Raw genomic sequence first — 13,151 nt, forward strand, 5'->3', positions numbered from 1 at the left:
CTCTCACAAATCAGCTCAATGACTCTGAATTAAAGAAAAGTCATTAATCAGCTCGGTTCATCCTCTGATTTGTCTAATCCACTTCAGTAAGGAGCCACGCTGTTTGACATTGTGTGATTTATGTGGTGATTCCTATTTACCGCATTAAGACACATTTTAGAAAAGGCTTTGTTCCTGTGGAAAACACTAGTCTACCAAACTGAATAGTTTCATCATTTGCTTTCTTGAGTTGGATAAGAAGTTTCCACTCTTATATCTGAACATGAATATAGAGCAGCAGTCGGCTAGCTGAGCTTAGCATAATGATAGGGAACAGATGGAAACGGCTAGCCTGGCCCTTTAAGTCGATCTTCCACATGTTTCTGTCTTCTCCATCATGTCAGTTTCATCAGTGTTTCTTCATTCCTCCTCAGCAGGAAGGTGCGCGGTGAAGGGAAGAAGTGCCGTAAGGTGTACGGGATGGAGAACCGCGACATGTGGTGCACCGCCTGCCGCTGGAAAAAGGCCTGCCAGAGATTTACCGACTGAACGCTCCCCACCGACTTCCCAGCGCGCCACACCAACGGGCACTGCTGCCTTTCGGCCAGATAAGAGGGGAGGGGCTTCATTTTGCATGCATTTGGTTTTCTTCAGCGAAAAGTCACAACTTCTCTGTCAACTCCCGGCTCCGCCCATGCCCCTCCCCCGCCCCCCCTCAGCTCCACTGAACTCCAGCCGTAGAAGGAACCAAAGGACAGCAGAGTCATTTTTACATTGCCGTCCGGGATTCCGAGCACTGCCTCACCATTCCCACCATTCCCAGTTTTGGGAAACCCCAGTGCAGCTAAACAGTGTAATGAAAAAATAGATCTACGGTTCCTCCCGTTTTTTTGTTGTTTTTTTTATGTTGGGTTCAGTGTTGCATCTTTCTATGTTTTGTAAAGCTCTGGTCTTTAAAGGAAAAGTCCAGTCAATGAAGGGGTCCAGAAAAAAGGCCAAAAGCTTTTTTGTGTATTTTGTCAAAAGCAAAAGGAAAAACATCTTCACTTTTTTTAATCCAGAAGAAGAATGGGCCCCTTTGCTGCAGTTTTTGAAGCACGTTATGAAACCGCATGGAGGAAAAGCTCGCCGTTTTTTTGTTCTTCCTTCAACTTGTCTTTGTTTTATTTCTGGACTTTTTGAGGAGATCTTTTATCTCTCCGACATCACAGCCTCTCCCGGTTCCTCACTTGTTCTTCACTCCTGACAGCTTTCTGAGGGGGAATGTACGGCAGGTTGAGACACACATGGTGAATGATCAATGCAAAAAATATACAATTTACAGTCAGGGAAAGCAGATGGACCATGCCCGAGTTTTACCACAGAAGAGCAACAGCATTCACACACACACACACACACACACACACACAAACAAACAAACAAACAAACAAACAAACAAACAAACAAACACAGGTATTCCCACACAATCAAAGCAGAAGACAGTTTTCTATCTCACTTTTTTTATCCCGTTGGTTCATTTTCTTTTATCTTTTATCAGGGATGTGAATCTAAAGAAAGCAAAAACCAGCAGCTAAAACACGGAGTTATACTGAATACAGTCTCAATAGCTTCTCTCGTTCATTACACAACTTTGCAACCAAAAACTCTATATCTTATTCTTTATGGTTCTTTTGTTACGGTGTTTACAATGTTTACTGTTGCTGATGTATTTCTCTTTTTTTTAATTTTTTTTTTTCCTCTCTTGTGGCGAACCGAGACTGTTTACCGACCACCTGCTAAAGAGCGCGTGTTAAAAAGACCTTCCTGACAGCACGGGAAGCATGACGTCAGCAGAGATGAACACCTTTCCTCACATACACAGAGAGACAGATTGCCCTCCTCCTCAACCAACATGTACACCTTCCCAAAGGGAAGAAAATATCTTTGTGTTTTCGTGCGATGATCTGTTCACCAAAGGGGGAGGGGCTGAAAACCAAAAGTGAGCCACTTGCACTGTATGTGTGTGTGTAACGGAGCACTTGCTACATGTTTGGTTACTTCTGTTGAGTTGAAATGTTTCCACTAGCTCTCTTCGGTTCCAACGTAACTGGTTATAAAAGGAAAAAGAAAGCAAATCGGGGTGAGATGAGTTAAAAGCACTTGATTAGGTCATTGCTTTGTTGTTAAATGTGTACGGCAGAAACACCTGATTCACTTGGCAACATGCAAGAAAAGCTCTGACTAAAGCGTTCATAAGAGTCCTTGTGATGTAGTCCAGAGTGGCATTGGTAAAAAGAAAATCATTCATTCATTTGAATTCCAGCCTTGATGGCTCAAAGGCAGGAAACAAAATCACAAGGCCGAATAGTTTACAGTTTACAGATCAATGGATCACCCGGGGCTGCACTCTACTTAACTTACGATGTACTGAAGTTGATAGAAATGTTCTACAAATGTTTCTACAAACAGGCACTTTGTGATTTTGTTTCTGCATTTACTCTCTGCATCATATATTTTCTTGAGTGCAGGCTGAAATCTTTATCGGCATTTCTGTCTCACGCACAGGATCATTTTACCGAATTATTCGAAGCCAACACAAGCTAATAAACCCACGTGCTGGACCATATACGGCACAGTACTTCCACACCTGATCGTAAAAAGCGTAGCTCTGTTATGTTTGCCCAGCTGTTTTGTTTTGTTTTTGTCTGTTCATGTGCACATGTAATTATTGTATTATCTCTAAGCTCCATGTTTCGGACCAGTTATACCGTCGTTATATTTGCAACCTTACGAACAAGACAGGTTCAAGTTCGACATTGCGTGAGGTAATAATGTACCGTTCAACCTGTCGGGCTTCTATTGTTTGGAATATAGGGATAGCCTTAAAGTCACTCTTGAGAAAACAATCATTTTGCTTCTTCTATGTCTTTACATTGATGTTTCAGTGAGAAATATTTAGTTTAGAGTATCTACTAACCGATTTGCCATTGTGTTATGTGAACGTATTATTGTTTAAGAAAGGACAAATCTATATATACTTAGAGAAAAACATGTTGGAATTTAAATTCAAAGAAAAAAAGACATTGATTTGTTTTGGGTTTTTTCATATATATATATATATATATATATATGAATATATATACTGTTTACGAATTTTGTTTTCATGTTCTGCTGAAGGTGTTTGTTTTGTTTTTGTAGCTAACAGGAGGGAGCCTCGGCATAATTCTCACTGCAAGCCGAGCTTGTTATTGTCTTTTCAGCGAGTGTGACCCGCTCGCTCCCGCCTGGAGCTCCTTCACGTCACCCTCCCCGCTGCCTGCCCCGCTAAGCGGTCCAATTCCACTGTTGATTAAAACCGTTATCTTATTTCCAATTCTCCCCTCTCGGTGGCGCGCAGGCCCACTTGCAATTAGTTTGAGTGACATCCCGGTGTCTTTGCGCTCATGTGTGCTGTCGCACGCCTTCTGTATTGGAACGTGAAGGAGCCCCGGGCAAAGTATGCGGGCCGTTGCTGAAGCATGGTGCTCTGCCCCCCCCCCCCCCCCCATAAATGGCCTGTGGCGTTTCCCTGTCAGGCTCCTGACAAACCAACACTTTGAGGTTCGAGGATGTTTTTGTTGGTCCGGACGTCAGTGGCTGGATGTGGCTGATGTTGTTTTTGTTTTTTGTTTTTTGACTCCATGCACTTCCCGCTGCCATTTCTCCATCATTTTGGTGCTTCGTGTTTGTGTTCGGACCATCTCCTCCATTGGTGTGTGGAAAAGAAATCTGGCAGCCAATCAGATTCTGTCCAGGAACAAGTCCCTACTGTAGTTCAGTTCAGAAGGTTCTGGCAAGACTGGATATTGTATGTGGCAGCATCCCCAGGCAGCTAATTTAAAAAGAAGCTCTCTCTTGATGCTGATTCTTGTTCAGTGTTGTGTCAACCAAAAGGCTAGTAAGAAGATTTAGCCAAAATAAGCTAATTTCACACCCTTGTTTAGGGCAAGTCCAAATCCTCAAAAGGATAATTGCTGCCATATTTCTCAAACCTGTCCAGGAACTCTGGGATTTGTTTATGGACTGTGGCCTGGCCTGCGTTGTTATACTGGGAACATCTTGGTCCCACCTACTGCCAATGGGTAGCCTTAGCCGTAAGGGACTTACATAGACACTCGGCCCAGGTCTTGTCTTGGTGCTGTGGAGAAATGGAGGTGCTATATTCCCATCCAGTGCTGTTTCTCCCATGTTGTCATCTGATCCTATTAACTCCATTTTGTACACAATGTTATGCTGTAGAACATGAAAATAAAAACACCCTGCCTCAAGCCTACCACGTCTCTAAACATGAGTTAGTGAGGGCGTCGCCCCGAAACCTCTGTTTCCTCTCCTGCTTCCTCGTCAATTTTGATGTTTTATTCTCATTTGTTACGTTTTTTTTGTTCTACCCCAAACAACACAAATATTCAATACTAAGCAAACAGTTTATTCTTGACCTCAGAAACAGCTGAACATTTACAGGTTGAGGTCCATTTACTCGCTTGTTCTGGAGCTTTCAACCGTATATAACGCAGTCTTCATAACAACTGAGCAAACTCAATCTGCTGATGAAGACCATGGGATTTGGTTGAAAGCTCCAGAAAGGAGTGTATAAATGGGCACCGAGCTGAGATTGTTTCATCAGATGACGTCCCATTAGTTTTACATTTTCCAAGCACATTATTCACGACAAACTAGCTATCAAGAGCTACACAAACTCATCCGTAGTTTCATTCTCGCTCAGACGCGGTTATTTTTTGACATCACAGATTCTTAGCAGTTTAAAAATTGTAGCCAACGTGTTGTGAGATATTTGGGATACTGGATCGTTTACTTCTGTTTGGGCAAAACTGGCAGAAAAAGAGGGATTATGACTCTTGCATTCTGACTCCCCAATTGACACCCTAATGATGCCAAACATGCCGTATGGCATCATGCTCCTGCTCTGATCGTCTAACTTATTCATGTTGGAGCAGAAATGAGCTCTCAGCCCTGCAACCTGGGGAGGGAGTGAGCAGCTAAACACCGGCTCAGAGGCGGCCTGCCATCACAGACACGTGTTCGCACAGCAGAATTAAAACCGTGCCGTCAAAGAGCCACAACAGGCGGCCTTGTTGCTCTAGAGAGAGTGATATGAATACTTATGAGGACTGTTTTTCACCTTCAAATGGAGCGGCGGCTCCGGCTTTTGTTTACCCCCGCCGCATCCGACTATTAAAGGGCTGAGCTTTCAGCAGTGATTCATGAGCGGGATAAAACAAGATAACATTATTCTGTTTACGGACGGTATAAAAATCAACTCTTGTGAGTTACAAGGGACCCTCAATGTATATGTCCTCACACACACACACACATTTTTATGTCATGTTATTGTCCAGTGTAGCTACTGTCTGAGCAGTGATGGCTTTAACAGCAGTTCATATGTTGACAGATTTATAAGTATTCATGGTTTATGCACCTGATCCTTACTGAGATCAATATTTCATACACGACAAGACTTGTTTGTGACAAGAGTCTGACGCTTATTCTACCTTATATCATCCCAGTATAGGTCAATATATGCTACGATATATACAGATTAAGCTGAAGGACAGTATATCTAAGCTACAGTGTATGTTTATGTGACATCCTTGACTTTAAAAAAAACAACCAAAAAAACATGCTTATTTCCCTTTTTATTTGCACCGTCAGCTCCAGACGTTGGAGTTAGAGTGACAGGTTCTCCTTTAGTCGGGAGGCTCAGCTCTGTGGTTGCAGATTAGCTGGCCACCCACTTCTAGCAGCCGATAAACACATGTGAGCAGATGCCCACAGGGTTGTTATCGGCCCCGCTGGCCTGCAGCTCCTGCACACAGACCCCCCCCATGTTCTGTAGAAACACCACTCAACAATAGCCTGGCAGCAGCTCTGTGGAGTCACACGTCATGTGAAAATGACTGGAAATGTAATTGGACATAAAAACAGAAATTGACAATGCGCACAGTGGAGTACACCTGAGTAGTCCTAGCGTTGCCTTGCGTGACCCTGAGAATAGATTAAGTAGCAGTGTGTCTAGATTCCACCGACCGTGTGGCTAGTTTCCATGGCAACCATTGTGACGGGCAGGCTCCTATCCGGAGCCGGGGTCACGGCGGTGGTGGTGTTGTTGTCAATACAAAAAGCTGAGGGACCCTCCATCCTTCATTCTTTCATGCAGGAATGTGAAGGAGGAGAACGGTTGAAATGGCTTCTGCAAACACTCCCAAGGCAGTTTTTTTGGGGGGGGGGGGGTGGTTCCCCGTCGGACATTAATTATTAAAAACGTCCTTTAGTATGTGTTTCCAGAAGCTGTTTCACCCCCCCCCATTAGGGTAATCTTTGGAGGAAAATAGGAGTCCTGAATGTGCCTTGATGAGCGTGGAGTTTCTAGAGTGGACCTCAGTTGCCATGTTGTGTCTAGAATCTCTGAGCGGAGGTGTGTTGCTGTGATATGCAGGGCTTACAGCCACCACGAGGGAATGTCTCTGGTGCTGGCTAGTACGAGGTCTGCTTTACCTACAATTCAAAGATTTGTGATACAAAGAAATGTCCTGTGAGTTGCGTTCAGAGGCCCCTTTGGCCTTGGTTCTAGAAAGATGTTGCGACGTCAAAGAGTGACTTTTCTACTCTTTGCTGTAACTTGTAAACTTTTTTGATCCAGTCTTAGGACAATACTGTGTTTCAATGCGTGTGTGTTTTTTTGTTATTTCTCCTTCTCCTTGTTTCCCCATACATGGCTCCTCTCTCCCTTTTGTACAAGGGCTTGTAGATAAATGTATGTCGATGTGAAGAATCACTGTTGCGGTGCGATCTAGAAATGTTTGGGAAATCAAGGAAGCCTCATTCAGCAAACAGCATGTGAAACATTCAGTGAGATTATCCATTTTAATTGCTAAGTGTGAGGGCAGATAGAGAGATGAAATAAAAACACTCTCATCTGCACCACTTCTATAATTGGAAGTGATTATTCAGAATACTAAAACATGTTTAAGAGCACTTCAGCCACAGCTCCTTCAGTTTAAACTTGAATATGCAACACAGAGACCCGCCCCCTCTGTAAACTGGATCATCTCATTGGCTGTTTGATCTGAATACAATCATGTGGACCTCGAGAACTCAATGACTGAGGATTTTTACACTCTTTTTTCAAACATTATATATACTATATGCTCTGGTCTAACTGGATTTTTAATACTGCATGTGCATGCAAAAAAAGGAAATTATGAGATACATCACTTCCTCTATACTTATTTTATCTCAACTGTACACTATGTTGTGGTTTTCGAAACATAAGATTGGCATACAACAAGAACCACCTGTCTCATGTTTTCAATTATGTACAAAATTGTCAAAAGTACCTGTCATTCCCTGCTGGCACGGAGCAATGTGTCACAGTCTGAGTGAAGCTCTCGCCATCCTTGTTGTGTGCGTATTAACAGTTAGCCGGGCCCGCGGGAGTCTTGCAGTGATGGGAGCGGTGCCAGCTGGAGTTATGACGGTTGTTCTTCCTCCAACCTCGTCCCAAAACCTCCGATGAAAAACACACAGGGAGCTTTAAAAGCTCTTGTCAGACTTTCCGAAATATGTGTAAAGCTCATACTAAGAGCACTACAGGTGTTTAAGACGTGAGTTGGCAGCGGCTGCTCTCCACCCTGACGTGGCCGGCCCAGTATGTTACGTTTTATATCCTTTTGAAGCCTCTAAATGTACATGTTTGATATGTGTTTCCAGACTGTAAACTAAATGGTAGGTGCAACACATGGTCCTTCTCCAGATCTGTTCACAGTTGGTTGTAAAAGTGTTCACACTGCATTGTTTGACATGAACAGGGAAGATGTTTTTTTATTTGATAAAAAATATATATTTCTGTGCTGAGGAAATGTCAAGGAATAGTTAGACATTGAGGGAAACTGATTAGCTCACATTCCTATGATGTTTTGCCTTTTAATGGGGTATTCAAAACTGTTTGCAGACGTGCCAGCTGACACTTTCATACACTACAAAGGCTAAATTCAGGCGTGATATCCCAAAATGTTGTTTTCTCCAATCATTCATCATCATCATTTACCTCAAATATGTGATGGTGAAAAAACAAAAAAAAAACATCGGAGCAAGTTTCATTTTGAAACACCAGAGTGCTCCGATACCTCAAACACTGTCAGCTCTAACAGGAGTACTTGTCTCCCAAAGCCTCTCATCACCACTCTATTTGTTTTATATTCATTTAAAACTACGGCGTGAGCTCCAGTTAGGAGTCCTGCAGATGTGCTTCCTCTGGGTCATCGGCGGTACAGTTTGTTTTCATGAGCCTGGTGTACGAGACAACATTTATCATTCTGCGCTGAAAAGGTTGAAGATGCCTGATGTTTCCAGATTGGCACGTGCTCTTTCCCATTCGAATCCACCTCTCAGGCAACTGCAACATGTATATCAGCCTGCATCATTCATCAAGCGGAATTTATTCAGCATGCATTTCAAATGTGCAACTAAATATCTCAGCTGCAAAGCATTTTCTCGCCTGTGTTTTATTTTTCATAAATACCTTTTGGGCAGGACTCCTTTCGCCAAACTCGTGCATAAAGCTGGTGTCACACAGCCCGGACCTCTCCGCGCGCGCACGCACGCAGACACAACACGAGTGAAAGAGCTCTGCGAAAGCCAACTGTGTTAGATCATGTCATCGGGGCAATATGCGCCCGTGCTGCTCAACATATGTCCCCGTGCGCGGCTTCAGGTCTCACCCTGTGATGATGTGAAGAGCTCGCTGGTGGAAGCTGCTCGCGTCCCTCCAGGCAGCTGGTCCAAACGCACGGCTCCGCCAAGGAGTTGATGGCATCGAATGTATGTGTGTGTGTGTGTGTACGAGCAGCGTGAGATGATGGAGTGTGTGTTTCACTTGACCGCCTGAGGTATGTCCCATCTGTTCGATGTAGCATTAACAGCTCCTGTCGGGGTGTGAGTGTGTGTGTGTGTGTGTGTGTGTGTGTGTGTGTGCACCTTTACTCCCTGATCAAGCCATTCCTGCGGCCATTAATGCACGTTTCAATGTACAAGCTGCCATACCTCATGCATTATCAACTAGTGCGTTGACATAGAATAATAAAAAAACCCCATGCTGCTTTTCACACCAGAGCCTGTTTGCTTCATTATCACAAACACTGGCATCTTGCAGAGCGTCACCCCCTCCATCAGATGACCAAAAGGAGCCGGCAGTTTATGATGCAAAACAAAAATGGACATTACGTCTGATGATGCAGTGATTGTATAGAGATGCTTATCCAGGCTGTAGACGGGTGCTGTGCACTTATCTGTCTGCTCCGTTGAGGCGTTTGAGCAGCAGGTCGAGGTGCAGAGGAATCAAGGCCTCTGTGAGTCAAGCTCGCAGAAGATGCTTGCCGTCTTAGAGGAGCACAGGGAGCTGTTAGTGTGTACGCCTGTGTCCGAGCCATTGAATAATTGATGAGGGCGGTGAAAAACAGCCCGTGTACACAGGCTCCAGCTGTGACCTCGGTTGATGAGAATCGTTGCTGTCCATGAAAATCGGTAGCTTCCCTTCGCTGTGAGGCCGCGGGAGGTTCAAAGCGAGGGGGAGGGTGAGGAGGAAGAAAGGGGCACATATGGATCAGTTTTAAAAAAGCAATATAGATTTTCATCTGAGAACTCAAGATTAAGAGAGATTTCTGTATAGTTGCAACAGGAGGATCTGGTTTTGAGTGAGCTGATAATTAGCTCGCACCACAACTGAAATGTCTCCAAGCCAGAGGTCACCATCATCGTTTCACCAGGAGAAGAAAGAGGGACTGATTAAGGACAAACGCACAACTGCATGACCCGCAGGTTTTGTGTCGATATTGTAGATGAACCCACAGATGATTCCCTGCCCTTTGCAAAGAGTTTGAATTAGTAGTTTGACATTTTGGGAAATACGGTTATGCACATTCTTGCTCTCATGTTTGGACGTTAAATATGAAGCTATGAGACGGTTAGCCTAGCCTAGCCTAGCATGAAGACGCTAGCCTGGCTCTGATTGGAGGTAACTAAAAAAAATGTGGCCTTTTTCCCTCTGAGTTGAGAAGATCGATGCCACGCTCATGTCTGAATGTTGAGTATGAAGCTACAGCCAGCAGTTAGCTTCAGTTAGCATACAGACTGGTAACTGGGGGAAACAGGTAGCCTGGCTCTCTGTCTGAAGGCAACAGAATCTGCCTTTAAACTGAACTATGTTTTGGGTTTATTTTCTTTAGTTAAAGTACAGTTCATATAATTTGTAGACAGGTTCTTCATTTGTGTGCTTTGGAGTTGCTGGTACAAAGCCAGGCTGTACTGTTCCCCCTGTTTCTTTGTGCTAAGCTAAGCTAACCGTTCATATTTGACAAACAGTCGTGTGAGTGGCTTTAATCTTCTCCTATAACTCTCTGCAGGAAGTCTAATAACCCCAATTATCTAAAATTCCTTTACATCAAACTGCGTCTCTACACTCTCACTCTTTGGGGTGATGGGAAGACATTTGGGACATTTTTCTCTGCCTTCTAAACTCACACACAAACTAAGCCATGTTTGAACTGAATGTTCTCTCTCTGCACATTTCAAACAAGGCCTGCTTCATCGTATTACACACGGACAGTTACGTGTCACACATTCAATCCAAACATGAGATTCTTTATTGTTAACACACCACACAACGCACTTGCAATATCACAAATACTACACTCTGTTGCACCAATGATGTTTTCTTATATTCTTTTCTACAATATGATGAAATGAATTCTATATAATGATTTTTGTCAAAGAAGAATTAACACACACTGACTGTTAACCCCTGTACCAGTTTTGTTTCTTATCCGATATCTCTGTGTGTAGAAACTGCCAATTGTTATTGTTGTAAATTGCGTTCTGGTGCTGTTGTTTGACTCTGTGTTTACAGTTTAGCCTTCTCCAGAGTGATCTGTGTGACTGGAAGAATCTGGAGCCATCTGGTTATAACTGAATAAAGGTTTTTTTTTTGGCAGCTGTTTGTTAGCCGCTGTCATTGTCTTTTCTTTTCAAAGAACACTCGATACCATTTTATTCAATAACACTTGAAAGTACAAAAGTAACATATTTTATGACTATGACAAGTTATAGTCTCAGAATCAGAATCAGCTTTATTGGCCATGTATGCGTACGCATGCATGGAATTTGACTCCAGTTTCCACTTTGCTCTCAACGTACAAATAAACAAGAAAATATACTCCAGTAGTGGAATATGCCTGAGTACATTTACTCAAATACTGTATTTAAGTCCACTTTTAAGTTACTTTTACCTGAAGATTTCAATTTTACTGCTACTTTTTGCTTCTGCTTCCCAAGAGAAATATTGTACCTTTTACTCCACTACCTTTACTTGACAGCTATAGTTACTAGTTACTTTTCAGATTTGGATTTACACACAAAATAGGTGAATACTTTCTAAAATATGCTTTCTTATGAACTAAACTACTCAGAAGGTGTTGATACAGTAGCCTTACCTTCTATACTCTTTGCCTCCACAAACTGCTTACCCAGTAATGCATCGTTTATAATTTTCCAATAACACAGAATAATGGGTCGTTCTGCTGCATGTGAGTCATGCTGTTTTGCGATATACGTACGATTTCTACTTTTTAAGTGATATGTAGTTCTTGCCACTTAATAACACTCTCCAAAATGGTGACTGTCTGTGCTTTATCGGAATACTTAATTAGAGTTTATTCATACATCCATTAGTTTACCTCATGAAGGAGAAAAAGCTCAAAGCAAGCTTAAGTGCAACTTCATCTCAGCCCAATAATGATGTAATACATGCCTTAATAAATGTAGTTCTGGTTGAAAAAAAAAAAAATACTCTCGTTACTGCAACAAAATAGTTTTCTATTAAGCCTACTCATTCTATTTTTGAATAAGTACGAATAACCACAAGTATCGTTGCCTACTTCGCTACATTTCAAGTCACATCCTTGTCCGAAAACATCCTGAAACATAAGAAACGAGATAAATCAGCTGCAGGTGTGTCTGCGGCCACAAGAGGGCGGGGCTCCACACAGCTGCACGTGCAGAGAGGTATCACTCCGGAAATGAGGAGACATGTCTGCGTTCACAGGCCGAGGACACAATCAAATCAAGCGTCACACATGCGGTGCGGTTTCTGTTAGCAGTAGTGGAGCCTACTTCTGCAAAGTTAAACAAAAATGTCGCATCTGTCTTAATTGACGACTACATTGATACACCACGTGGCTCGCACTGAGTGACACACCCACGATGTTCGTGACCTCTACCTTACAGTTGGCGCACGCTGGGTCTGGCTAACATGCTAAATGCTAACATTTCAAGAATCCTCCAGAGGCAACCATTGAGGTCCATTAGTTATACTGGGACAGAGGAGCCGCTACACAGTGTGTAAAAACGATGCAGTCTGCAGCCGCTGTGAAGTTGACATTGTTAACTTATCCACGATGTCCGCTTTGGAGATGTTTTATTTAGATTCTAAAGTCTTAGGCGCAGTGGTGCTATTTATATGTTTATATAATTGATGATCTGTTGTATGCACAGACTGCGGAGTGCCAGAGTTTTTTTTTTGCTGTTTATTTTCCACCTGTGTGAAATGGACATTTAATGCAATCTATTTTGTAGCCTAAAGATGTCCTAATTTATTAGTATCATATACTCCCCCCCCCCCCCCCCCCCCTTTAAAAAAAGTAACGGTCGTTTTAACTATCCTACTTTTTAACTTTGTCTTAATTACATGTTTACAGAAGTACTTTACTTCAGTAATGGATCTTTAAAGTAATATTATAGTTTTGATATTGTAGTGAGATGTTTATGATCCCCATCATGAACACTTTGGGCCTCTTTTCAATTTAAACTGACATTACACATTCAGTGCAATTAACATTTTAGTGGAACTGCTATAACAAACCAACACGCTGTCTGTCTTGTGCACAGACAGTGTTTTTGACATGCAGAGGTTTTATTCTGAGCGGAGGGTGAATTGATGTGGAGCAATATTTGAATGTTCAAAGAAATGACTGACGGCGCATAAAAGCGATCACTTTAGTTTATACTGTCCCGAGTATAAAACTAATATCCGACATTCAGTAAACCATCGACATGCGCTTTCGACTGAATCAACGAGGAAATAC

General features: G+C 42.7%; 1 protein-coding gene across 2 annotated transcripts in view; it reads left to right on the forward strand.

Annotated features, from left to right (window-relative positions):
* The window catches only part of znf704 (zinc finger protein 704), a 51,324-nt gene extending 40,311 nt beyond the window's left edge, over window positions 1-11,013 (forward strand). The window contains exon 10 of one of the 2 annotated variants that reach the window (XM_076105470.1): window positions 414-11,013. In XM_076105470.1, coding sequence (XP_075961585.1) covers window positions 414-528 — 115 coding nt within the window. In that variant the 3' untranslated portion in view covers window positions 529-11,013. The remainder of the gene's footprint in view (window positions 1-413) is intronic. The other variant, XM_076105471.1, reaches the window with a different exon arrangement.
* The last annotated feature ends 2,138 nt before the right edge of the window (window positions 11,014-13,151 follow it).

This window comes from Anarhichas minor, unplaced genomic scaffold (assembly GCF_050575085.1).
Source record: "Anarhichas minor isolate MPS153535 unplaced genomic scaffold, ASM5057508v1 ptg000033l, whole genome shotgun sequence".
In the NCBI taxonomy this organism is placed as follows: domain Eukaryota; kingdom Metazoa; phylum Chordata; class Actinopteri; order Perciformes; family Anarhichadidae; genus Anarhichas; species Anarhichas minor.